Consider the following 27124-nt stretch of genomic DNA (forward strand, 5'->3'; position numbering starts at 1 on the left):
AAGAAAACCAAAGATTTCATGCATGATAATTAGATTTAACAATCTAAAAAAAGCTACAGTAATAATAGTTGTTGTTAGCGTCTTAATTTTAACTTATCTTTACATTCAAGCAAAAATTGATTATATATACAGAAAAATACTATGATCATAACGCCATTCGGATATTCACAGAGATGTTGTTTTGTGTTAAAATCAACGACGATAAAATGTTTTCAAAACTCCTTAAAAACATATAATGGTAGATTTTAACATTATACGTCTGCTGGTACTGTATAAATGGGCCAAGTTTTGTTTCCGATCGGGGATAAAGTATCCGATTCAAGGTCTACTGCTGCAGGAAAAAAAAAATCTTCCTGCCATTTTTTCCTAAACCCTTATTCTCGCCGGGACTTGAATATACCCACAGGTGTCTTTCGGAGTGAAGTCACTGCCCCCCTCTGTCACTGTTTGTCTAATGCAAGCTGATGCCGGCTCTGTTAAAGCCCTATTTAACAGACACAGCATGTCTGAGGCTGCGAAGACAGTTTGAGAGGGAGAGATCGAGGACGAAGAGAATAAGGATTGCGCGCAACACCAGGCGAAGGGATTCCCACTCCAGACAACTTGAGGACGAGGACGGTTAGCGCACGTTGGCTCTCTGATGTCCTGCTTTCGTCTTAGAGACCCTGAGCTTTTTTTGGTGGGGGGAGGTTGGCTTGTTTCTGGAAGGTTTTGTAACGAAGTACAAAAAGATGCGAGTACCGATCACGCACTGTTGCTTCTCCGCTGTCGGCTTTCTTTTTGCGTTAACCGGTTACTAGTTATTCCCCAAGGGCAATCATGCTGAGCGGCAGCAGTTCATCATTAGCGTTCCATCTTCGTCTTTTCTTTACAGTGATGTGGGAGGAAGGACATATCGAGAGATCCTAAAAGATTTATCTGTCCGTGATTTGATCAGTTGGATGAACTCTTCACTCCATCTGCAAAGACTTTCTCGGACAATGAAGACCACTCGGAAATGCAGGGCGCTGCTGTCCGTGGGCTTGAATCTGGTGGCTCTGTTTTTCTCCACTACCGCTTTCATCACGACTTACTGGTGCGAGGGCACACAGAGAGTCGCCAAGCCGAACTGCAGCAAAGACCGCCTGCGAAACTGCATCAACTACGGGGTAAACGAGACTGACCAGAGCAAGGTTCATTACAGCTGGGAGACTGGCGACGACAGGTTTCTCTTCAGGCATTTTCACACCGGCATCTGGTACTCGTGTGAGGAAAACATCAACGGAGGAGGTAAGAAGTCTTCCCCCCTCTCTCCCTTCATTGGCCCAGCTCGGTCTGCGAACGGTTCAACTTCTGGCTTCTTATCCGCATCTCTTCAACAGACGCCCCGCATCCACCGCCGACAGCAAGCAAGTATAGAACTCGCTTTTCTGCTCCCAGCGCAGTCATTTTAAATTCGCCTATTCTCCACGTTTTTCTTAGACCCGTCTAAAAAAAATAAAAATACTTTGCGGGAAGCGTGTGTTTCATCGCTGACGGTTTCGTCTGTGAAATGGGATCAGAAGTAACACGCTCTGCACAGCCCCGCAAAGGAGAACCAGCCGAGCATGCTGAGCTCTTGAAGGTCTCAGAAGTGCGCAGATGTTCTGAAATCCTATATCATCACAAATGCTGGTTCTATTTTTCCCCCCCACTGTATTTTCTTTTTACTTTCACGTTTCTGAAAATAATCGTTCGGCTAAAGCGTTATCAATTAAAGGGGGGTTTCTTTTAGGGAGAACTTTATCAAGAGCGGCAGTGTTGCTATAGTCTAAGAAGATCAGGGGTGAAATGTATGGCTCACAATCTCTAAAGTTATGCTGCTTCATATTAAGTCTCATACTATAGAAATACATTATGTACAAAGTCGGCTATTTTCATTCCTTTCTTTTGCCCGACTTTTTTTCTCAGCTTCACGTCAATCAGTGCCATCACGCTGTTTTGCTGTCAGACTGAGATGTTGCTGTACTATGGTTCGAATCAGCATCAGAAGGCATCTTTACTTTTTTTAAAAACAAAATTTCTTATCAAAGCTAAAGTTGATTCTCTCCGGGTTGTCTTTTAGTGTGGAATTGGTGCCTGCAGTAATTGCGACTCAAAGTGTGTGATGATTTGAAACCAAGTGAAGAGAAGCACACGCACGCACACACACACACAACACAATTAAATTTACAGCACACAAGAACAGCAGTTTAATTATGGGACAGTGTCTATACCAGGGCTGGTCCTGGAGGGTCTGCAGGATTTGTATGTCTCTTTAAAGCATCAGTGCCCGCAGAGATGTTGTTAAATTGATCCAATTAAGCCAGCAATGAGCTGATGTATATTTGTTAAAAAAGGAGTTGGATTGAAAACCACTAGACGCGCTGGACCTAGTCTTGGAGGAAAGCCCTGGATTAGAATGAATAAATATATTACTACTGCCAAGCTGGAATCAAATAATGTGACGTTCTGAGGTTAGTTAAATCAGCAGACAGTTACACCTTCAGGAATAGCCAACAGAGTCTGCTGCTGTACAATAAATATGCTTCCAGCTTACAGATAAACGGTCTACAGTTTCCTAAAGGAAAATCTATGGAATGGTATGTAGCTTGCGTGTCAAAGTCCTACTTCTATGGGTTACGGTCTGGCACGTTTGGCACTTTTAAATGACCAACAGCTGGAGATTTTGAAAACCTTTTGAATTGGCCCTGTGACATTACGTTATTCCAGTTAGGAGCTCTGGCGCACTGAGCTCCTACCTGATGCTTGTGAGGTCTGAATCTGAGGGCCCCTGAGTCACAGGCAGATGTTCTCCAGCTCCATTCTGGAGTACATGCCCACTCCCGATTTCTGATATGATCCGAGCCTCGTTTCATTTTAAACTGCTTCATTATATCTGCTGCATCTAAAATACTCACACCCCTCACCTATTTTAAAAATCTAGGATATGGGTGTGTGTTGCTGCGTGACGGAAAAAAAAAATGCAGATTGTAAAAAACGTGTGTGGGTACTGGTCACATGGGGTCTGTGCCTGGACTGACTCTGCTAACCACAGATATAAATTACCTGGAGAATTCAGGCTCTTTAAAAGGCAGTGCAAATAATTCAACATTATGAAGGAGTTTTCCAGATATTAAAATGTCATGTTGCTGTTTGGTGTCTCTCTGGCCTTGGTGACCCGTGGGCTCATTCGAAGAAGGGGGCAGAGTGGGCTCTGCTGCAGTGTGAATCAGTAGCAGACTGAGGGCAGTGCTCCTTTACAAAGGGAAACACAGCCAAGCAAAGTGCAGTTTGACTATGGCGCATTTTGATGACATGGTCCTGTTGGTCCTGTTTCTTGACCAACCACTTGAATTGATCAGGAGATGTAAAATGTGTCCAATCCACAGTACAGAAATTGCCTGGAATTCTAGTGTAAATAATCATGCCGTGATGCATAAGTCTTCAACATGCGAGGAGATTATTTTGAATTCTCAACATTAGATATGAAAAGCCACTTAATGGAAAGTAGGACCAAATCCATTAACCTACAGTTTCCTCTGAAGTAGCAGCAGACTGAGCAGATAATACTACCTCTTACGCACAGCCAGAGAGCATACAGCTAAGTAATTTTACCGGCAGAGGAGCAATCATAGTGAGATCTGGGTGGTCACAATCATTCATTAAAATATCGCAGTCTTATTAACCTGGAATGAAGGGGAGCAAGTGTTTTCATCGCGGTGTGCAGCTGAATGGAAAAGACATCTTCCTCTTCTTGGGCCAGGCAGAACAGCAGGAATGGGTTAAGTTAAGGCTTCACCCTGTCTTTTCAATTCAAATAACCCAGTAGCATGTGCCCTGTTGTCTTTGTGAGGCTGTTCTATGGCAGGATGCCTGTATTTCAGTGTGAATGTCTGCTGAAAGCTCTGGGCTCCTGGATAGAGAAGGCAGCACTCATGTTTCTGCCACCCTTACTACTTTGCACATAACTCATTCCACCCCTGCAGCATCCCTGCTCCTTGAGGACTGGTGCCTGACACCTATAATAAATGTCAACAGTGAGTTCTGTATTTAGCCACACAAAGGATTCATTGTTCTAAAGCCAGGTATAACCAAGATATATTCCTCCTTAGTATACCCAGTTCAGGTGAGGGATAGAGTTCATAGTTTCCTTACCATCAACTCTGCTCATTGTTACTGTATCCTATTACAGTAATCCTAGTGACAGTAGTCAGTAATCGCCAGCGATGGGATTCTTAGTCAAGAGCCCACAAATTCCTTCCAGTTATTTTTGTCGTCCTTTTTTCCAGTCCCAGAGTAAAGCCTTTGCTGATGATATTGTGTTTTTAAAAAGAAACAGGTAGAGGATCATACCTTTAGGTGCTTTACATATCCTAAAAAAATATGTAGATCTGGTAAAGTGAAATAAAAAGGTCATTCCCTGAAGGAACACGACTAAAAGAAAACACTTTTGGTCTGCAAATCCAGCTTCCATTGGAAATTCTTGAGTAGACTTTAGTAACAGAGTATCGTTGTGGCTTATTACTGCGCCAACAGTCCTGCTGAGCTGCAGAAATTGGGTAGGGGCTGGGAGAGAGATCAATTTATTAGGGATTACATCAAAGGACTTAATGAGTTTCTTTTCCTTTTTTAACCAGATGTTCCTATCCAGGCCTCCCATAAGCACATCTGTATATGCGAAGACAGATGTACCAGCGGATAGACTATGCATGGTATTTACAGGACGAAGGATGAGCAGAAATAGATTTAAAAAGCTTCTGTGTTGCAGCATACATGTGCACGTACTCAGACAGAAACATATGCCAAATTGAAACGCATAAGCTGCATATTTAATAACCTCGACTACCACTGTACCCCCGTGCATGCTTAATTTAAAAAAGGAATTTATAGACAATAAAAAGATCAAGGAAATGAATTTGATGGTTTTGGCAGGAAACCCTCTTTAACAAGCTAGATACAATTTAGGAAACAGTTCAATGCATGGTATCTGGTGCTTGTGTCTCCAGCTTTTGGCTCTTCTGTCTGCACTACCATGCATGTCTGATAGAAACATGGTTGATTCTGATTAAGAATTCTGCCAATTAAAAAGCAGATGGAACCTTGTCACATGTACTCAAGCCTCAGATTAGCTGGTTTTGTTTTATTTTAATACAAGCACTGTTTTTTCAGTTTCTGTGGATGCCATTACTTCCAGTAGTTGCAAGACATATTTATTTGAACTTTGTTTCCCTTTCGAAAAAAGCCCAAAGAGAAAACACCTTTTTTTTTTGCAAGAGCAAGAAATGGACAGATTCGGAAGAGTGACTCCAAGTCTTCTACTTCAGTAGTAAAGCAGACGAGAGGTCTCTGCTGCAGCCAATCCTGTCTCATGCTGTACACATTTCTTTCTCAGTTGCTCCATTGCTCTTTCTTTCTGATGCTCAAAGTGTAATTCTGAAACATGATTGTGCTGTTGTTACATCTGGTGCCCTACTTTTAGATTAACAACTTAATTGAAAGGTCTGTATATAAGAAGGGAAACAGAATCTTCCAAGATAAATGCAGTGTGCCTTTTAACTACATTTGAAGCTTTTTTCTGCTTGTTTTAACTGTGATCTCTTTAAGTATCTAGGAGGTCCAATATGTGCACTCTCCTATAAAACATCATCTAAACTATTTTGCTATATAAGAAGAGTTAGAGACCTGCCATTAGACTAGATGTCATTTCTCAAGAAGTACTTTTCAAAGACTTTGCAAAACTGAGTGATCAGTGTGGGGAACTGTGGTGTGCACCAGGCCAGGGTTGGCTTTGAATTGTTTTAATTAGGTTTCATTTTAATTAGGTCTGCGTAAGGAAAGCTAGTTGGAGGAAGGAATGAAGTTGCCAGCTTGATATAAAACAGTGATACACAATTCCAGTCCTGGAGGGCAACAATGAGAGCTGGTTTTATAATACAACCGACAGGTCTAATTAGGCAAATAAATCATTCATTTATTCAATTAACCTAGAATGGAAATAGGAAGTCACTGTTAACCCGAGGTCCGCAGCTGTGCTCTCCTGTGTTAAAAATGACTCAGAAAGCTGTCCAGTCCTGGGCCAGGAGGACCTGTGTCTCCGACGTTTTTCATTCCAGCACAGCTCTTGATGAACTAATTCAATTCATTATCAGAGTGATTGAACAACTTCTTCCAGCTCTTCAGATACTGTTGCGTTAAAGGGATTTTGAAAAACCTGCAAACGCACCAACCCAGGACCAGGTCTGCATAAGCATGTTATTTGATTTCACTGTCGTGATCCATTTTTGAAAATGAAAAAAAGAATGCCTTAGCACTCTGCTTCAAAAACCTTCACATCAGCTCTTTTGCAATTTACCAACATTTCCTACTATTGGTAGTATCTATATGGAATTCAAGAAATATTTTGTTGTGAGATTTTTTGGGACGTTAAAGGGTTACTGCAACACTATTTTTATATTCCAGGGTTAGAAAGAATGATTATCAAGGAGTGCATTTAAAAACACTATGAAAGTAAAATGTACACAGTAACTTGTAAAACCTTCAATTAAATCACAAAATAGACAAAATGTCCAGGTATGAGCAGCACCATATTGCCTTCATTGTCTGCAATTCAGAAAGAGGCAACAAAATGTCTGGTGACATGAAAAAAACCCTATTACATTGTAAACAAGCAGACTTGTGAATACATCTCTTTAAACCAATAGTAATATGAACATTGAGATACTATTACATAGTATTTGATGGCAAAACCATCTCAAAGTAGTATTAGTATTACTTCAGTATTATGCCAACAAATACACTGCTGTATAACCTATACTTATGTGCTCATACATCCTATTAAATTAGTCATTGCAGTGACTAGTGAGCAGGAAGGGCCGCATCATCTCGCAATTCGCAACTCTCACTCTCACCCGTGGCGAGACCAGCGGTTTGCGACGAGATGGCCACCATACAGTACTTTCACGAAGTTCACCATTTTGTGCCTGATTGAGAATTTGTCAAACTTTTCGATACCGTTAATTCATTTATTTGGCTACAAAAGATTAAATTACTGGTCTGTGAAATTGGGACTGCAGTCCCCCTTAAACAAAATGTTTGAGTCTAATTTTAGCCATAAATATAGCCTCGTTAAATCTTTCTACACTTCTGGTAAGTTTGTAGACATGACCATGAAAACTTTACTTTCATTTAATAAGTGGACAGCATGTTTGCATCGTTTGGAAGGACTTATGGGCGCCCATTGCAATCAGCTACAGATGCAGTAGACAGAAGCTAAAACGGCTGGTCAAAGTTGCAGCAGCTGTCTTCCTGTAGTGCTTAGGGAAAATTCTGTGTGGCAGCCAGATAATTGTTTTGTGTCCTTTTCATCCAACATTACAATCCAATTCTCTCTGCAAAACAGGTGAAAGAACAAATACGTAAAACCCCCAAATCAGTTTCAGTTTCAGACAGCTTAATTGCTCTCACAGGAGTCGATGTGATCAAGCTTGAAGGTCTTCTGCTCTTTGGTAGGTATTTTTCTGTTTCCCAGGCTTGTGTTCTAATTGGACTTGATTTAATGTCGCCTTCTCGGTGCAAAACTAATCTGAGGAAATATCCCATTTCCTCTGCCTGGTAAAGGTCTGCCACCACAAATGTGCACTTTTTTCCATTTGAGATTTATTCAGCTTTTACCTACTGTAGTTCGCACTCCTCTTTGCAGATACTGTTCCTCGGTTTAACTACACTTCTGCTGCGTTTCACTCCACTTTTAATGACCAATGGAAGGGTGATCTGTCTATAACATGTAACCTTCAGGCAGTGATTTCAGATGAAGTCTTTCTGCCTTTTGTAGCTGTGCAGCGCCACTTTGCAGACTCTTAAGAAGGACAGAGTTAGTGCAATTCTCATTGGGTTTGAAAGAAATGAGCCGCAGGGCTTCTTTATCTTGGGGAGAGCGCACTTACTCTAGCTCCAGGCCTAGCCCTCAAGTCAGCTTGCAAAAACACTGAGCACAGTATATAATGAAAAAGGATACACAGGGAGATCTCGAAATGGAGAATTAGTTTAGTTGCTCTTGAGTTTCTACTGTCGTCGCCAAGAAATGTAAAATTCAGGCTCCCTGAGTTTAGAGCTTTGTGCTCCAAGGCTATTTTCCCCGAGCTGAGCCCTTGAGTGGTTCTAAAACCACGACTGGGCTCCGCTGACAGTGACTGCTGACGATAGTGACTGCTTTGTGTCCTGGCTGGACTCAGCTTTGCAACTTTTCAACAGCTGCAAAACGTGATCTTCAGCTTGGACATGAGCATCCCAGAGCAGCTGTACAAGTTCCATCCTCCATGAAAGAAGCCAATTCTGTCCTCAGTTACAGCTGCCCCTGGCCCACCAAGTCAGGATTTCACACTTTACTGAGCGGGGTGCACGATTGGTGCAAAATGTGATTCTCCCCTAATCCTCTTGAAATTAAATTCTTTCTTTTCGGTGGAAGGATAGAAGACTTAAAACTGCCAAATAAAAAATGTCAGGCTTCTTCCATACACATGCAACATTATGTGCTGAAGCATATACTGTACATATTTACCAGAACTGTTGTAGTACTCAATACTTTAGGTATGTTGTTGCTTGTACAGTAACTGCTGCTGTTTATACAGTAGTTACTATGGCTCCAGCAAGTTATTGTATACGTCTTGTGTAAAAAGTTTATTAAATCATTAGTGGGTAAGTCATTTTCTGTTGCTTGTAACCCCCAAACTGGAACACATTTGTTAACTGAATGAAGGGTGCAGATCTGCCCCTGCCAGGATTCAGCCTGGGCTCAGAGCTCACACGGTGCTGCTCCCTAGATTGCTGTGGCGTCCACTACATCCAGAGATCTGGTCTCCTGCTGCAGACGAGACCTACACATCTTTTTGCTTCCCCTTGTTTCTTAAGGCCCCTTTATGAAAGCCAACACTGAACTTACTTGCTAATGATGACATCATTCTAAGGATGGCTGCCCATAATTTATACGTGTTTTGTATAAAACCTAAGATATTAATAAAAGTATGATGTACCCACAGCAATTATTAATTATGGTGATTCCGATACACAGTAGCCCCTTAAATTTGCGGTAGTAGCTCAATTATCTTGTAATCGTAGGGTGTAATAATTTCTTTTGATCTGCAGCTGAGGAGTGTGAGGTATTCAGTGTAAAAGACTACACAGTTTTGTACTGACAGTCACATGAGGCCCTTGCAGCCTGTGTAATGACAGAGCTTGATGTAGTATTCTTCGTCTTTGGACCATTATGCATTAAAATCTTCTTCATTCAATCTTAACGGTTCTAAGTTTTGTTTCCAGCTTTTCCTCTTTTACATTTGGCCACAGTTTCCAGTACTCCAATAAATCCAATGCAAGACATTAAATCGGGGGGGAAGTTTGCTTTTAGTATAGTTTAGCCTGCTAAAAAAAAATCAATCCAAAATGAAATGCCTTAGAATGAACTCAGCTTACTGTATATGTGCTTTATAATTGTGTTTCCATCTGGCGGAAACTTGCAGCTTGCTGCCTTCTCCTTGTACAGTGCATTACACTGGTGAAGGTTTCTAATTTCTAAAGCTTCAGAAGCACAACAGTGCAAAACTATATCTGACATGCTAATATGTTGTTGTAGCTGAGAGAAAAAAAAATAAAATTGTAATTGCATTCCGTAATCAGTGCCTTCCAGTTGCAAAGCACTGAAGGGTCTACTCATTTTAAAGAGCAGGGCAGGCAGGAATGTTATTATAAATAGAGCCATCTAAATGTGACAAGTTTTGAATTATAGCATATGTTCTGCTCAGTCAGCTATGGTATACTGTATTTCACTGAATTTGATCCATTCTTTAAGTGTCTGTGTTGCATACCAGAACATAAGGTGACTGAGACATGGGGTAGCTTGTTAAGGCACAAGGATCTTGCTGGCTGTCAGTCTGATTTGTTAGATACAGGCATGAATTTACTGCAGTGCTTTCTTCAGACAGGGTTCTACTTTTGCAGTGACAATCATAAGTGCAACAGTTGTGTTTATGCTGCTATTGCAGCTACCACAGCTTTCTTGTTTTGTATTTCTTGGTCTAAAAGGTATATTTGAAATGTAGATTCATCTGGGACTCAAGTGCACAAACGTGTCATTACTCTCCAGCAACCTGGGAGTGGTTAAAAAAACTGTCTGCACGATATTGCAACCTAACGTCTGACTGAGGTACTCGCCTGGCTCTTCTTTGCTTTTCTCTGACATTTCCTGAAGACTTGCAAGGCAAACACAATAGGAGTTAGGAAAGCACAGCATTACATAAAAAGTACAATAAGGCATGATGCAAACTGTGGAAAATCAAAGGGATGTGTAGCAGATTCATGGAATATAGATGGTAAAACGAGATGAAAACTGGTAAATTTGGTCAAAATTTAGATGGATCTGGACCATTGTCTGCCAATGTGAATTTTCAGGTTATGAGGTTTCGTCACTCCACTTAACTGTTGTGCCTTTTTTAACTTATTTTGAGATGCTCCATTAAGAACTTTACATTCTTTTCACCTTCCTCTCATCTTGCTGTACCTCTGCTGCTTCATAAAAAAGCCCAGGCAATGTTACACTTCTGTGCTATAGTATGTCTCACAAATCAATGCTACAGCAGCACTGGCACCCTCGTTAGTGAAGAGGCGACCTGTAGGTAAAGGGAGACAAGATATCTGTGTTTTGCACAGGATGGATGCCCACTTGGTTTCATGGTGCCAATATTCCATGTACTAATCTACAGAACAGCAGCTGGAAAAATACTGAACTTGAAATAAGCGCAAATGAACTGAAGGTCTGCTCTGCCCACAGATTTGCTTAGGGATCATACCATCATGAAGTTCTTTTATATTTTTCTGACGTGCTTAACATAATGCACGCTTTCTTTCCAAATGTAAATCTTTTTCATTTTCCACTGATACGAGCTGAACATAACCACCACAGCCTGATGGGTTTTTGATGTCAAAATGCCTCTGAAAAACACCATGTCCTGAGCTAGGTGATTCCTCTGGGAGCTGCACTAGAAAGATTTCTTCTGCCCTGATTGAATGAGAAGATCAAAAAAAAGATTCAGAATCTCTACATGTCACAGACAGAGCTTAGCTCTTATATGAGCATATTCCAAAATCGTGTCCTGTTAAACTGTCAATATTGAAGGAAACACACTCCATCCATCGCTGATGAGCAGCTCCCACCTAGTTGACATGTAACAGTGATTTAGTGCCACTACACAGTAGATTACATGTAGTGAGAAATTGCTTTACCAGTTAAAGGGGATCTGTAGTTAGAGTGGAATTTAGTCAACATCTTATGAACAGCACAATGGGATGTTTAATGATCAAGTAGTCAAAAAGATCAAGTAGTCAGAGACTTTATTTAATGTCTCATCCATTGGTTTTAAAATTCTAATCCAGATGGAAGAGTGACACCTACTGACTAGCACCAGCATTGCTTGGCCTTGGAGGTCTGTAGAGATCAGGCTATAGGCTGGAAAAGGTGCCATCCAGCCAGGGGTTTTAGGGAAGAAAGCTGACTCTCAGAATTCCTATGGAAGAGGAAGGGAGAAACTAACCAGAAACTTGGAGACCCAGAGTTGACATCTTAGCCTGCAGAAATGTACCGTTTCTCCCAAACCTTTACTCTGCTGTTTTCCTGTCTTTTCAGGTGAGAAATGCAGAAGCTTTATTGATCTGGCCCCAGCGTCGGAGAGGGGTGAGTAATGATTATCATTACGCCAGCTATCAGCCCTGTCTGACAGCGGACACAGGAACTTGTGCAAATACGAGATCTGTTATCCTTGTCAGTTTGCTGTTCGGTGGCGTATTTATTATTCACTGGGATTGAAGGTGTTCATATCTGAAAATGGGACCACCTGTCATCTCTGCGCAAAGATATTTGTGTCGTCTCAAGTTTGCTGCCAAATTAGTTTTAAATGAGAGTAACCTTTATTTGCATTACCCATAAGTTTGCCTCAGACATAATATGGTATTCATACAGTCTGTTTCTCTTTAATGATAATGCAGATCATACACAAAGAATGCAGTGTTCAACAGACAGCATTCATGTGTAGGCAACACCAGTCCTCAAAGACCGCCTTTGTTTCTGGTTTTCATTTAATCTCAGTCTGCAATGACTTAATTGAACCAATTAAGTGGACAAGAAATGAAAGGGCTGAAGAGTACTTAGATTATAATTCTAAATGATCTCTAAATTACTTCATTGAGCAAATTAACCAAACACAGTTAATTGTGATTAAGTGGAATTGCTCCATATCTTTTGCTGATTTCATGATGACCTAGAAAACCTGCTGGATTGGAGATCCTGTTACACACTGAACAGCCTACATGTTTTTTGTACATATTCATTAAGAGCATACATTTAACAGTGTTGAAGAAAAAGTGAAAAATGCTTACCAGTGCTTTGCAAAAATGGAATAGAAGCCTGTGATGTAATTCACTTCACTCATTATATACGTAGGGTTTAATGCTCATAGAGGAGAATGAGCCAGAGTCTACCATATTGGCTCTGGGTCCGATTCACAGGGCAGAGCCGAGATGGAGGACATGAAACACACTGGCCCGACACAGGTGCAGAGCATCATGTAAACCAGGAAGGGTGAGAGAAACTGTTGTCTCAGAGAAAGAAGGGCCCCTTGAAGCAGGTGAGGCTTGCTAATAAGAACATGAGGGTGTTTAGAAGTTCTTTCTTTGGAACATCTATTTCTTATGATCGCTGAGTAAGCTTTTAAAATTAGTTTGGAGCCCTTTCGTGGTGTGGAAAGGGATAAGATGAAAAAAAGTGGAGATCTTTTCATTCTTTCCTTATCAGATTGAGCAAAGATAAATGTACATCATCTGTAAGACGTTTCTCCGTTATGACTGTTGAAGGATGCACCAGGCTGGAGAGCTTTTTCCCCCCAGCCAGTCAGATCACAAAGCCCAGGGAAAAGACAGTGGCTTGATGGCGATTAGCAAACCAGTAGGAAAACCCATTTCAGAAAATCGCGGTTCCAATCAGTGTTGCTTTTCAATGAAACTCCAGAGAGAAATTATTAAGGGAGAGCCAGTGCACTAATTGAGTGCCGCACTGACATTCTTCTGGTTTATACCTTCACTTTCCAGGGGTTATTGAAGCAGTATGACTGCTTTGAAAGCCTCTTTCTGTGCAGACGGGCGCATTGCTTTCTTTCAGCTATCAATCATTTTTTTTTATTTAGATAATGTTTAAAACCTCTCTTTTCTCCCTATTTTATTCTTTTTGCAAGTACTGGAGCAATCTGTCAGTATCTTTCAGACGATGTAGGTTGTCCCTGGCAACAGCCTGTATGAATGCATTCAGGATTAATACAATCGGTCTATTGAATTTTCTTAGTATTATGCTGACAGTAAAATGATCATGTTTGTTCAAATTGTAATGCATCTAGAGAATATCATTTATTTCTGTTCCAATTCTGGTGCATTGTATTTCTGTTTACTACTAAATGCTCTCTGCTGATACTTATTTTACTATAAGTGGGTAATTGCAGTATATATGTTTAATTACACTATCCCCGATTGATCTGTCTTAAGAGAAAGTGTTCGCCACTGCTTGTCCTCGGAGTTCGTGAAAGTTCTCTGTTGTAGATTTCACAAGTGAAACAGCAGCAGCAGTGAACGTGACTGGCTGTGCTTGCAAGTGGCGATACAATCAGGTAGTTAAGAAGTCATGAAAGAAGCTGACATTCTTAGAAACAAAGGGCTGTTCCTGAAGCCTGTTAAGCCCTTTCCCTGCATTTCAATGCACTCTGGCAGACAGGACTGCAGCGTGGCCGAAGCACACTAAAACCTCACAAGAACTTTTGTGAGAAAAATAGATTGGCCTACGCTGCTTGAAACAATGGTATGTATCACCGCTATGGATGTTTTTATTGTCATCTTACTGTTATTGCAACATGCATTTACACATATTGGGTGGCCTAATGGCATTACAAAATTAATTATGTACAGTAGCATGTCAGTATTTCAAAATGTGAAGCATGAGATGATGAGTTCAGTCATTATTCACCTTGTACACTGTTGGCCTCCATCTCCATGCACTGCACCCTCTGTGCCGGTTTTGATTGTCCTTATGTCATCATCGCCATAACTAGGGAGATCCTTTCTTTAAATTTAAAATAAGTAGCTGTTCGCTCTTCGGTATTCTTCCTTCAGGTCTCATGTTAACAGAGATCATGAAGAAATATGTAGTAAACAACATTAAGTTTCAGTTGGGTTGTTTCTGTAGAGGTAAACGCAGCTCTGGTGTCAAGCACACACCAGTGCCTGGGACTAGATTTCACAAATCAGTTCAGCCTGAATCTCCATCTTGAGAGCACCGGTATAAAATGCTAGAAGGTGGTTCTTATCAGTTATTTACCATTGATTTCTCTTCGTTCTGTATCATTACAGACTCATTTATTCATATTGAATTGAAATAAATATGCAGATACAAAAGGTAAGAAAGCTAGGCCAGCCTCGCTCCTAAGCAAACAAAAAAAATGTCTACAATCGTGAGCTGCATGTTTGTGATTGCAGTCAGCTTTCGCTTCCCTGTGAAGAAAAGAGAGCAATGACAGAAGCCAAGACCTGGTGCGATTTTCATTAACACTTCAATTAGTAAGAAATGAGGGTTTTCTTTATGGGAAATGCTGCCTTTATTCTCTTCGGGGGATATTGCTCCTAAAACAATTGGATTCAATTCCTTTCAGTGCAACAGTTCATCTGAAAGTCTTTCCGAAGGAAGATCATCATCTTGCAGGGCAGCTTCATGTCCTGTGGCACCAGCTGCCTCATCCTCTGTTTTTGGCCTTTTCTTTCCGAGCATCAGCTTCTGCAGTGACTGCAAAACATAAGGCTTATGGCACAGGTGAGAGAGAAAGAGATAAACTAGTCTGCCAGCTGATGAATTAGCAGTGCACATTTCATAGTAGGAGTGAGCGAGATCAATATCGCAGAATTTTATCTAAAGTTGGGTAACAGAAGCTGAGCAATTTCATGCCCAGTCAAGCTTGTTTCTGCAATGGCTGGGATGTTTGCTGGGGATGCTTGCAGACTAATTATCGCCCTCCACCTGTCATGCAAATCCGTAGCTATGAGTTATCAGTGCTGAAAATGAGCAGCTTCAGCTTGAGGCCTGTGGTTGTGTTTGTTTTACACCAATAAACTGCAAGTAGAAGCTATGAAAAAGACAAAGGCTCCTCTGTTCACTCATCTGTGTTCCTGTCCACCACATGTGGGGAAGACCACCGGACAGCTCTGCTAGAAGGACAGCATTGTGTTGGAGTGATTGGGGGTCCTGGACCTGTATCTAGAAGGTTGTGGGTTCAAACCTTAAGTGAAACGCTACAGCTGAACCTATAAACAAGGTACATCACCCAGATGTCTTGTAAAAATACCCAGCTGTATAATTGCTGCAAATGTACAGTAGGTTGCATTGGATGAAAGCATCAGATAAAAACAACTGGTAGTTAGTAATAAAGAAAACAAATACTTTCCAAAGAAATCAGTGTGATCAGGGTCTCGGATTGTCTATGTTATGAATAATCTACAAATGCATGGAGAATACATGTTACACCGAGCTAAAAGACCTAAAGAAAACACAGTTTTATTTCAGGTTAGGTTTATTCCAGGGCAAGAGTGGAGTGATTAGAAAAATAACAGGATTGATGTTTGCTTGTTACACTTCTGCGGCATGACATCTGAAGGAATAAGCATCCAGCCTTTACGCCTACCAGGAAAATATAAAGGATCACTGAGAAATGAAAGAAAGGTTTATTTGAGCAGTTGGAAAATATCTCTGCACAGACAAAATCTTAGAGTGTTCCGAAGCAGGCTTTAACAGAGTTATGGCAATCCTTTTCCTGAAAACTTACAGACTTATGCATTATAAATGCATTAATATGTTATTGATATTTTAATGACTTTGTTTTTATCAAATAAGAAAGATTTTAGTCACTATACTAGGGAGCCTTGGCTGTTATGTTCCCTGGCTATTCAAATTGTGTTACTTTATACTTTTATTACGTCTCTGTTGTCATTGAACAAACTCTTTTATTCAGAAGGACAGCCGGTCACATCCCATGATCTCCTCCTCCACCAACTTGATCGTCCTCCCTGTCAGATTTGTTCAGGATGTGGTGTGAGGGACTGAAGAATCTAAACATCACCTCAGGCAAAACAGCCCCAGAAACTCGACGGACCGCACAACACAAACCAACATACAGTATTGCCCACGTGAACTGGCAAATAATAAAAAAGGCTGCTTTGTCATTATGTAAACTTTTCCTGCCAGTGATTGCAATTTATCTGTTGCTCTGAAAATGGATGTCCTTTGTCACAATATGTACCTCCTTCTTGTAGTTTGATAGCAACTTTCATCTGTATTTTCTGCTTTTCACAAAGGAGCTTAAGTGCCTTGTTTCCCTGTAGCTACATATTCTCAGTGTCATCCATCAGTCTAACTGCCTTTTTTTTTCTGGGACTTTGAAATGACGTTATTCAGTTTTGACAAGTCAGTTATATGTGCTTCATGGATGGTTTTGCCATGGCAGTTCAATTCATATGGAAAGCATACCATACAGGTGTGTGCAAATGTGAAAAAGATGAATTGCCTGTAATGAGTTTATGATAAAAAATAGGAGAGATGGGATGCCATGTCTTCTACGGAAGGCCAAGCCTTAATTAATTGTGTAATTATGCGGCCAAAAAGCAGTCTCTACAGAATGCCAGATCTTAATTAATTGTGTAATAATTATGGGGCTAAAATGCTGTTTACAATATCTGTAAATGAGACCTCAGTGTAAATCTGATTTTGAAGTCTACGTGGCGATACCAGACTTCCAAGCAAGCAGACAATGGCCGCAAAACACAAGAAAACAAATAAAATCTGAACTTTGGCCAAGGCAGGTCTCCTGCAGACAGGTCTCTTTCCTGCCATAAAGTGAAAAATCAATATGTGGTCACTTTCCTTTCCGTTTGAATTTTGGAACGTTAGAGTGCAATTTATCCCAATAGCCAAATGGGGAAAAAGGGAAGAATCATAGAATCAAAGAAATTTAAACAAAGAAACACGTTCATTTTATTTTAGAGACACAAGCTTGAAGACAACTAGGAAAATGAGTCCATCTGTTCAAGTCAATGTCCACCTGTTTGAAAACGCTTTTAAAATTGTTTTCTGTGAGAGCAGATGAAGAATAATTCTCAATGCCAAGGTATGTGAAGTGTTTGAGAAACAGACACAGACAGAGGCCAGTGCATAGTGCATCCAGTGTATAATTGAATGGCACTAATACAGATGGACTGTTAAGGTTTATATCCTGATAGAGCTCCAAAATCTGCAAAATTAGTTAGCAGATGGGGCCAGGTTTAAGATACATTTTCTACATATAACAAGCTATCATCTGCATAAAGAAATATGCAATGCTAAGCATTATTAAGGACAATAGGGGTACAAACAGCAACTTTATGAACTGTCAAGTTGGAGCTAGATGTTCCAAAGGTAAGGCAACCAATGGTGGTGAAAGGGGGCATCTCGGAAAATGACCCAAGGAAATAATAAACTGAGAACATTTGTTGCTTGTTAATACTGTGGCCGGAGAGTTAGCAAATACCATTTTTACCACTGTGTTGAAATCTGATCCCAAAGCCATTAAACCCTTCTGTATAATCCAGATATGACCCTAGATATTTCCACTCAATCCTGTTTTTGTTAAAGCTATTATTAACTTCAGCCAGAATCAAGGCACTCAATATTAATCCCATTTGCTGCAAACCTGACATCCCTCCTACATGAACTAAATTATGACAATAGTCTGGACAAGCAATTTATATTGACCCTCAATTGTTACTGCACTGCAGCAGAAAGAGCTGTTTGCCAGTTAGGAAACTGCAGATGAAATTAAAAACAAAGTTCCCAGATTTATTGTTATTAAAATGAGTAGCAAGGTGCAAAACTGTTTATTTATCAAGCGACAGAAGCACTGCCTGCAATCTTTCTTTGTCTGGGGCAGCTATATGCAGCAATGCTCCCACAACATTCCTCCTGATGAACGCTTTCAAACTGAACCATTCATTTTGCTGTCAGCTGTCTTTTCAACAGAGGTTTCAATAAAACATTACCATTGGTGATTTGTACCAACACATCCTTGACGAATGGCAGAAGACCCTTCTGCCATTCTTTTGAACAGCTTGCGTGATCCTCCAGTGTCTGTCTTCTGGTGAGCAGAAAACACCATGCTGAAACACCGAACAAGGACGCAGTGTATTGTGTCAGTGTGGAAGGCGATTTGGCAATTACACTGTGTGTAAAAACATAAGTTTAAGAAATGTATTTTCAGATTCTAGTAGGTGTTGATGAATTATTTGATAGTTGCCACTGGAACGTAGGCAGAGGAATTATAGTTGAGAGATACAACAGAAAATTAACCTGTGATTATGATATAATCAGCTGTTAAATCCCTTTAAATTTGTCTTATTAGCCTTGCACCTAAGTATAGTGCAACCCCCAAAATATTGAGTAAATGTGCAAATAATTGGTAGATTCTCAAGGAAGAACCCAAGTGAGTTTGACATCCATAGCAAGTTAATACCTTTAAAGAAAAACAAAAACAAATCTATGCACTTAAAACAGTGGGCTGGAAAGGGATAAAACCCATACTATCTCTTTCTTTAAACAGACACATACAAACCGAGTGTGAGAGTTATTCGGGCAGTGACCATTTTATTTTCCAAATGAATTTTAAAATGTCCAGGTCTGTAAAGAATTGCAGTTGCCGAGATCTCTGCTCATTACTGTCCTTCAAGGCTTCGCAATGGCCCAGTGCCCAAGTGCAGCAGCAGCTGTCCATGGTGCTGAATGCAGAGAGCTGAAAGGAGATGAAGGGATTGGAGGGTAACAGTATTCTTCTACAGTAGCTAGCACTGGGGCTTTCTTGCACAGGTGTAAACTTGTCTGTCTGTAATCCCTTTCTTCCTCTGGGAAATCCATTTCTGACAAAGCTCAGAATCTTTAGATATCACAGGTAAAAAATCATGATAAATGTCAGTTATTTCTCTTGTGCCTTCCGTACATCAAAACATTCTAACATAGTGATAACATAGTCAATTTCAAATTGCATATGCGTATTTTACAGCAGAAATCCCAAAACACTACTTTTGCAACTGAAATCGTCCCTTGATAATTAAGGCATTCTGCGATGTGTGAGCTTTTGTTTCACATTTGAAACTCATAAAATAACACAGATTGACATAGAAACAGAAATGTAGAATTTGAAATGTTCAGAGGTAAATTCTACAGGTTAGGTCTGGATTTATATATTTAAGTTGTATGCCACAGGTCTATAGAGGATATGCAGTACAGAGCATAAACAATGTGTGAACATGTTCTCGGTCTCAAATGGGATAAATCCAAATGTTTTAATTTAGAATTGCCTTAACTTTCTATCAATAGTAAAAAATAGATGCTGAAGCTGCACTGTGATTGTGTGATAATCATCCATCTGTCTCTTCTATGCTCTGTATGGCCTTTTCATTTTAAAGCACTAAACAAAAAGATGTGTGCTTCGCCAGTGGTTTTGCAACAGGATCAAAATGGGTTCATGCACACACTGTACAGTCTATAGAACAGTCTCTTTTTTATACTGATAAACTCCATGATGCACTTATTATAAGTCTTTCTAGGCCCATTAACCAGACGTTTGACAAATAAAGAAAATTCTATCACATTTGTCTTTCAAAAAAAGACAGTTTTGATGTGTCTTAGTGGTTCCACATTCAGGCAACAAAGACTATGTAATCCTTTCAAGAAAAAAAAGCTGTCCTTATTGCACAGAATATTGCGAAGCTAAGAGTTGGAGAACTTGGCAAGGCCAAGAGCCATCACTGTATTTCCTGCGGACGTTTTACTTCCCACCTTCACAGATCAGCTGCTCCTTTTCTTTCTGCCTTAGCTGTGGAAGAATAGCTCTCATGAAATACCCCGCCTCTCCTCATGTTCTTAGAGGAATAAGCAGCTCATGAAAACAGTTAAAGTTGTCCTTCAAAAGTCAGACTTGGTGCCATTGAAACACTAATCGCATGACGTTCTGGCCCCAGTGAATGATTGTATTTATACCTCCTTCTGCGACCATGTTAATGGCTCTGAAAAGACAAGAAAATATGGATCCTGAAACAAATGTTAAGTAATGTGTCTGTCTTGTACTTCAGGTGTCCTTTGGCTGTCGGTGGTGTCTGAGGTGCTATACATCATGCTCCTGGTCGTTGGCTTCAGTCTAATGTGCCTGGAACTCTTTCACTCAAGCAACATGATAGATGGACTGAAACTGAATGCCTTTGCTGCTGTTTTCACTGTGCTCTCAGGTAACGTGCCCTCAATGATGAGGCTTTTACTTTAGATCTTATTGCTGAACTTAAAATGAATCAAGTCACCGTTTTGGTGCTATAGAAAAAATGCTTCTGGAAAAGACTCAGCAGGCCACGTTATATATAAATAAGCATGCAATTTGTCCACAACGTCTGTTGTCCTTACAAAGTTTGACTGTGTTCATTTCAGATATTGTTTCAGAGGGACAGTGAACCTTGGAAAAAATAAGATTAAATGCTTATGGCATATATTTTTCATCCTGTATGTGGCTGTTTTTTGCTACGTTAATATCACTGTACACTCTCTGTCAAGTCTTCTAATCCGATACAGCTATGCATCCCTCTTTCTTTACCCTGGCGAAAATTACTTGCAAACAGGAAAATATTAAATATTACCTTCAACAAAAATGTAAAAGTCACCAATCTGTAAGTGTAAATCTGTCTGTTCGAAACCCCTCTGTCAATAGGGATGGAAATACAACAGAAAATAGATTTTACAGTTTATTTTAATCCATTTTATCATTGTCTAGGACCACGATCTAGATATTAATAGATATGGCAGCTGCTCTTGCTCTTTTTATGAAAAACAGAACGGAAACAGAACTGTAGTAAAAGCACAAATATGACCTGTCTGTTTTTTATCTTCTAGTACAGGCTACATCGTGCTTAATCCTAGCTGTCAAGAAGTCAGAACAGCTGCCAGTTTCAAATTAAGATTTGTTTGTTTGAGGGCCTACAGCACTGCGCTTTTTATCCTGAAAAGGCCCTTTAATTCCAGTCAACCATTAGGCTAGACGTGGAGTGAGCGTCTCGGTCTAATTTTTTTTCCCCGCTCTCTTTCTGGATGAGACTCATGGCAAGTGTGACTCTTGAGTTTTTCTGACCTGCAGAAAGAAAATGCCCCCCCCCCCCCCCCCCAAAAAAAAAATAGCAATCTTTGCTAAAAGTGTTGTTGGAGATTCCTAAACATTCCTGGAGTGTTTCATACAGTAGGTGCTCAAACAAGCGGACAGATTATTTTCTAAATTGCCATAACTAAATGTGGGTATTCTATATTGTTTGCATGAACCAGAACATGCCTGGCCCACTGACCATGACACACACCTTGCTGTCTCTGCGCACAGATACACTTGGTGAAGAAAGGGCGCATGCCAGCCCCCGCTGTGGGCATCTGTCTTATTCTGACATCGATACCTTTCAAGCTGATGCCACTGCACTTTGTACCTCATTTGTGAAACCCATTTGGACCCCTTGGTCAGTGTTTTGTTTATTTTGTTCTTCTTAGCATACAGCAATCAGTAAGCAGTCCAGGAAAGGAATGAAGAAATATCTGTCTGTCTGTACCTCAGGCTGGTGGTCTTCACATCTCCACTCCACTCTGTCCATGTGGCTCTCTTACAGACGTGTAGGCTCCTTCACTTCTGTCTTTCTGTTTTACCACCAAGGACCACCTCTGACTACGTAATGCCTAGCCCCCCCGGCTAAATAAAAATTAAACATCATGCTGTTTTACATAGTAAATGGACAAAATTAATTTTCAGATTCGAAAGTATTCATATGCATTCTCTTGTATCTAACCCCAATTTCGGCTTCAGACTATTAATCACAATAATGTGATCCTACACTCTTGGCTCCTTTTTCCTGATCTGTTATCAGGGTGGGTTGCACAAGACTTCTCTAACCTAGACCTCTTATTAATCAGAAGGGAACCTTTTCCCTGGAGGAGGCTGGCTATAATTAGGAATGACATCTATCCTTCATGCTCTGGATTAGAGTGATCAAGCTGTATTGACTAGGCTGTCAGGAGCAATTCATTACATAAACCTGTGGCATTATATAAGTCTGGTACAAGCCATGTGTTCAATTAATCCCTCTGATGCTCTATAACATCCTGTCTCCCAATCTTAATTAATGTTTCTGTCTTTATCTCAACCAGAATACACTCCACTGCAGATACAGTATATACTGTACAACAACATACCCTTCTGCTCAGATTTGCACATAGTTCACCAAATCCTTGTTCATTTTGGAACTAAATCTTGCTGGTCTGGAACCTGTAAAAAATATAATGATCAGATTTGGAAAATGTTTTATCTTTCATATGAAGTGTTTCATTGGTCTGGCTGTCAGCCCTAAAGCAAAGTAGTTTTGTATAACTTATTAGTAGTGACTCCTCAAATAAATACATCCATCTCTCAAGATCGAAGAACTGCACTCCACTGTCTCATGGTTTGTATAACTTTAAAGTGATGTTATACAACGACACTATTTAAGCATTCATATCTTCATCTGGCTTGTGTTAGAGACTCATCACAAGGAAGTGGGAAATGTCTCTTCTAGCTCTGTTCCTCCAGCTGAAAGCTGCTTGTCGTCTAGTTCAGACCTTTTCCAAACAGGCAGATGGGGGCATTTCAAGGGGTCTCCAAAGTCTGCCAGGGCTCCTTGATTTTATTTTAAAGAACATTTGGCATTTTGTTAAAAATATATATTTTTGACAGATATTTCAAATTTCGTCAGCTTTGGAGATACCCTTTGTGAATTGTTTAAAAAGTGACTGAATAGTTGTATTATTTTAGCATGTTTTCATTTCAACCACAAGGTACATCACGTTGTGCTTTCCTAAAACTCTCGGGGAAAAAAATCAATTTCCAAAATTTAATTTTTTTTTAGGGTAGCTGTTTAACTAATGTGAAGAAAGCAGGTTTCTCAATATCCACAGTATGGTGGGTGGGAGTGAGATTTTTCCAGGGAGATATGCTGTACCATTTAAAGAAATTATTGTGCTGAAAGTATGCATTTTCCATACTTTTCACCCATTTACATACTTCTATACTTTTAAATAACTTTATAAAAGACTTAAAGAAAAAATAAACAGTAAACCAAAAACAGCTTTACACAGTATTTCAGGTTTAGAATTTATCAGAGATTAGTATTTGGGAATCAAAAAGATATAGTTTCTTAAATGATCAGTTTATAAGTCATGATTATCAGCCATACACCTTTAATCAGGTGAGCGTCTTCACTTTGTCTGTTAAGCAATTCATTTATTTATGTTTCAATGTATGAACATTAGCTGTAAAAGTGTATTTCAGCTCCGTCTTTCAGGCACAGCCTGGTCCATTAACTGTGACATTCTCCCAGGTGGCACATTAGACTCTTACTGTATTAGAGGTAAGATAAATCAAATTGGAAAATTAAAAAGTGCAGTGCCTCAACTTGGTTGCATAAACACGAATGATTAGACGAAACACTGGGACAGAAAATTTCCAGGTTCCGTGGCCCAGGCCAGTGGTAACATCTTTCGTGCTGTTCTTCACCTCTGGAGTGTTCTCCAGCTCTCTCAACAACCCCACGACCATCCCTTTCCCCTTCCGTGAGAAGAGAGTTACAGTAGGTTGGCCTAATGGAGAGAAATGGGCTGATTAGCAGATAGGAAACTCTTTACCTATCAGTAATAAATGGGTTTTAGGGACCTGAATCGTTAATGCGTATTTAAGTAGTGGTATTTCAGAATGATGTTGGATGTAGTTGCTGTAGTTACCAATGTTTTTTTCTTTGATTTCCTGAAAGGGATTTCAATTAATACAGGAAGACTACATCAATCAATCCATCAAAGGTTAGAAGTTCTCAGGCCGTTATCTTACTGTGCCAACAGAAATTTCCAAAACTCCTCTTCTAATTTAGTCATGAGAGACAGACCCATATATTGTAGCTTATTAACAGACAAATTGTTTCTTCTGTGTCACATTGGAGCTGTACATGTATAGGGAAAGAAGAACATGAAGTTTTTATTAAATAACTGAGTTTACTACACAGCCTGTTTTACTGCACAATGGCAAGACTCCTATTCCCTGCTTAACGTACACATTCAACAGCTGACAATGTGTAAATAACCACCCACCCCACACACACCCTGAGAAAACAATTATGAATAAACCAATAACAGCTAGATAGACTTGTAATTTTAAAAGCTTTAATATCTGTGGTATTCCGTTTATGCCATAGTTACAGTACAAATACATTCAGACCATCTTAAACCTTATCTTCCTGGGCAATGCTAAAAGTGAAGCTGTAGAAATTTGTACCAAGTGAACAGACATCTTTGTTCAGGGCTTGACATGAGAAGGATTTAGTTGGGTAGAAAAGTTTTTTTTTTGGAAAGATACCTGGATTCTATTTCTAGCGGTCTTTTACTTTTGTTCTCTGTGTTGAAAGGCTTACAATCAAAAGGGAAGCTAGAGAGCAATGTGAAATCTTCAAGTCATGATTAAAAGGTGCAGTTAGCCACTATGATTGAACAGAAATAAGGTAAAGGAGAACAAAATGTGATGTGATATACCAGTACACTGAAACGGGGTGCTTTGATAAGATAAAAGATGGTTTAATTAGATCTCCTATTAAAAAGCTATTTGGTTGAGTTATGAGAAGAAACAAATTCTTGACAGGATCCTACTCTGAATGCAATTAAACCCGATTATTCTTACAATCCAAGTCATAAAGACAGACTTGGGAAACCAAGAAGATGAAAAGAGCTGTCTTAAGCGTCACTTATTTTCACAATGAGCATGTGAGCAAAGTCATAATGAATAAACAACGTCAATTGGAAGAGGGAACCTGTTTTTCATGAGTTGTGAATTTTAGCCATAAATGACAGTATGTGGGGAAAATGTATCACTTTTTTAATAGCTGATGTGCAGTTTTAGTTAATTTATAAAGTGTCTTGAACACTTTCATTCTTCATTAAAGGTCTTATTTAACCGATCAAGAAAGAGTTCTCCCACAGCGGTATACTCAAATAGCTCTATATGGTTTTCGTTAATGTTTTCTTAATCTTACTACTCTTTAATGATTCTTTGTGAACTTCTCCCTTTTGAAGTGGAGAAGTATGTAAGTGGGTGAAAAGTATGGAAAACCTGATACTTGGTGTGTTGGAACAGAGCAAAGATACAGTACGTCTGTTTTGCTCTGTGGTCGGCCATCAGTAATGAACTTCCTTCAACACTGCACTGTGCTATGACTTCTTACATCCCTACAGCAGTGTCTGAACTCCGTATTGACAGATTAGTATTAGAGGAATATTGTCATTGCACAGAAGCTGTGGAGTCATCGTGCCAGTGTGTGGTGTTTTTTTAGGTCTCCTGGGGATGGTGGCCCACATGATGTACACACAGGTGTTCCAGGTGACTGTCAGCTTGGGGCCAGAGGACTGGAGGCCACACACCTGGGACTATGGGTGGTCCTTTTGGTCAGTATGATTGCTTTTGTGTTAAAGTTTTGATAGAAGGCATCCCGGGTTGGTCAACACTGAGGTGTGGCGACACATTAGGGAGTCTGGACCTGATCCTGGGCTTCTTACAGAGCTGTGGTCTGCATGCAGAGAGTGGCCGGTTTGCACGGTTGCCCCATTCGTCTCAACCTGTTTATTCAGGGGTGCCCATAGGTGGACTGGATGAAAGATCAGTCTCCATTTCTTAGAGGAATGTGACAAGTTGTGCTCATGTGAATAGAGAACAAAAATACTCTTCTTCTGGCTCCCAACCCTTATTCTAGTGCTACAGTGTGTGTGGAACATGAACACAAACATTTCCTCTTCTTAAATTAATTCAGATAGTAATAGTTCCCCCCTCAAGCAGCAATCCACGTAAATCACACTGTAATGGGTTGCGTATTAAAGAATGAACAATTTGGTGCACAATTAAAAGAATAATCCCAGAAGAACATCAGTTGTGACCACAGCATGTTTTATAATGACCTCACTGAACCCGTGAAAGAGCTTAGAATAAGAACAGAGATTTTGAAGACTTAATTCATAACTTGCTGTTTCTTAGTCTATAAAGATCATTAATTATAATGTAAGAAAAAAAAGTTTACTGTTAATGATTAAATCTCTTTAAAGCATTTCTTCACAACAATAAAGTAGACCATGACTTATAACAGGTGGTATTTCAAGAAAAAAATATACTTTCTTGAGTCTACGGCTTCTGAACTCGAGAAATAAACAAAGCTGTTCAGTGAGAACTCTGTGACCCCTGCAGTGATTTTCCACACAGCTCTGAGTGCTAATTATCCCTGCGATCCAAATCTAAAGTCTATTCGGAGTATATTACCATCCCACCATAGGCAGTTTTTTCAGCACTGATTGCGGACTTCCAAAGCTCTCAGTCTCGTGCTCTCCTTGTGAAAGACCCTGATTATGGAGGATTATTTAAACTGGCACAGGAGTTATGATTAGCCAATTCTCTTGCTTTTAAACTGTGCATGATCAGAATTTCCGAATGGAAGTCATTCTTGTTATCAACAGCCAGTCCATCAGTAAACAAAAACTGATTCGGCACCACTGCTTCAAGTTGAAACCTGTGGGATATGAAATACAATCGGCTTTTTCCAACCAAAAACAAATTTGACTGTGAATTACTGCTTTTAGTAAGGACCAGTCTGCTTTAACCAAGGCTGTGATTTTAGGCTCTGCTTGTGTTTTGGTTATAAGTTTAAGAAATAGAATGCTTTCAAGAGCTAGGGTCATATAAATTAATACTTTGAATGTGGGTGTGCAAGTAATTACTTCCTTTCACTCTTGTTTTTTTATTATGATAAACAGCTTGGACTTTTTATACAGTTCTCCTGTGGAGGACAAATGCCAGCTGAGGTTTCCATAGAAACGAGCTGAAAGAAGAATGTCGACCCTGAGAGTTTTGTAAACTGGCATAATATAAGATAATAGTAATAAAAAAAATAATCA

The 27124-nt window shown here is 39.9% G+C and overlaps 1 protein-coding gene across 1 annotated transcript in view; it reads left to right on the top strand.

Moving 5' to 3' along the window:
- Positions 1-404: 404 nt before the first annotated feature.
- The window catches only part of gsg1l (gsg1-like), a 30382-nt gene continuing 3662 nt past the window's right edge, over positions 405-27124 (top strand). Inside the window, exons 1-4 of the mRNA XM_088936211.1 lie at positions 405-1269; positions 11675-11722; positions 20230-20382; positions 25519-25630. Of these exons, the coding sequence (XP_088792337.1) occupies positions 942-1269; positions 11675-11722; positions 20230-20382; positions 25519-25630 (641 nt within the window). The 5' untranslated portion in view covers positions 405-941. The remainder of the gene's footprint in view (positions 1270-11674; positions 11723-20229; positions 20383-25518; positions 25631-27124) is intronic.

The sequence above is a fragment of the Atractosteus spatula genome, chromosome 18 (assembly GCF_055471065.1).
Source record: "Atractosteus spatula isolate fAtrSpa1 chromosome 18, fAtrSpa1.hap1, whole genome shotgun sequence".
NCBI lineage: Eukaryota > Metazoa > Chordata > Actinopteri > Semionotiformes > Lepisosteidae > Atractosteus > Atractosteus spatula.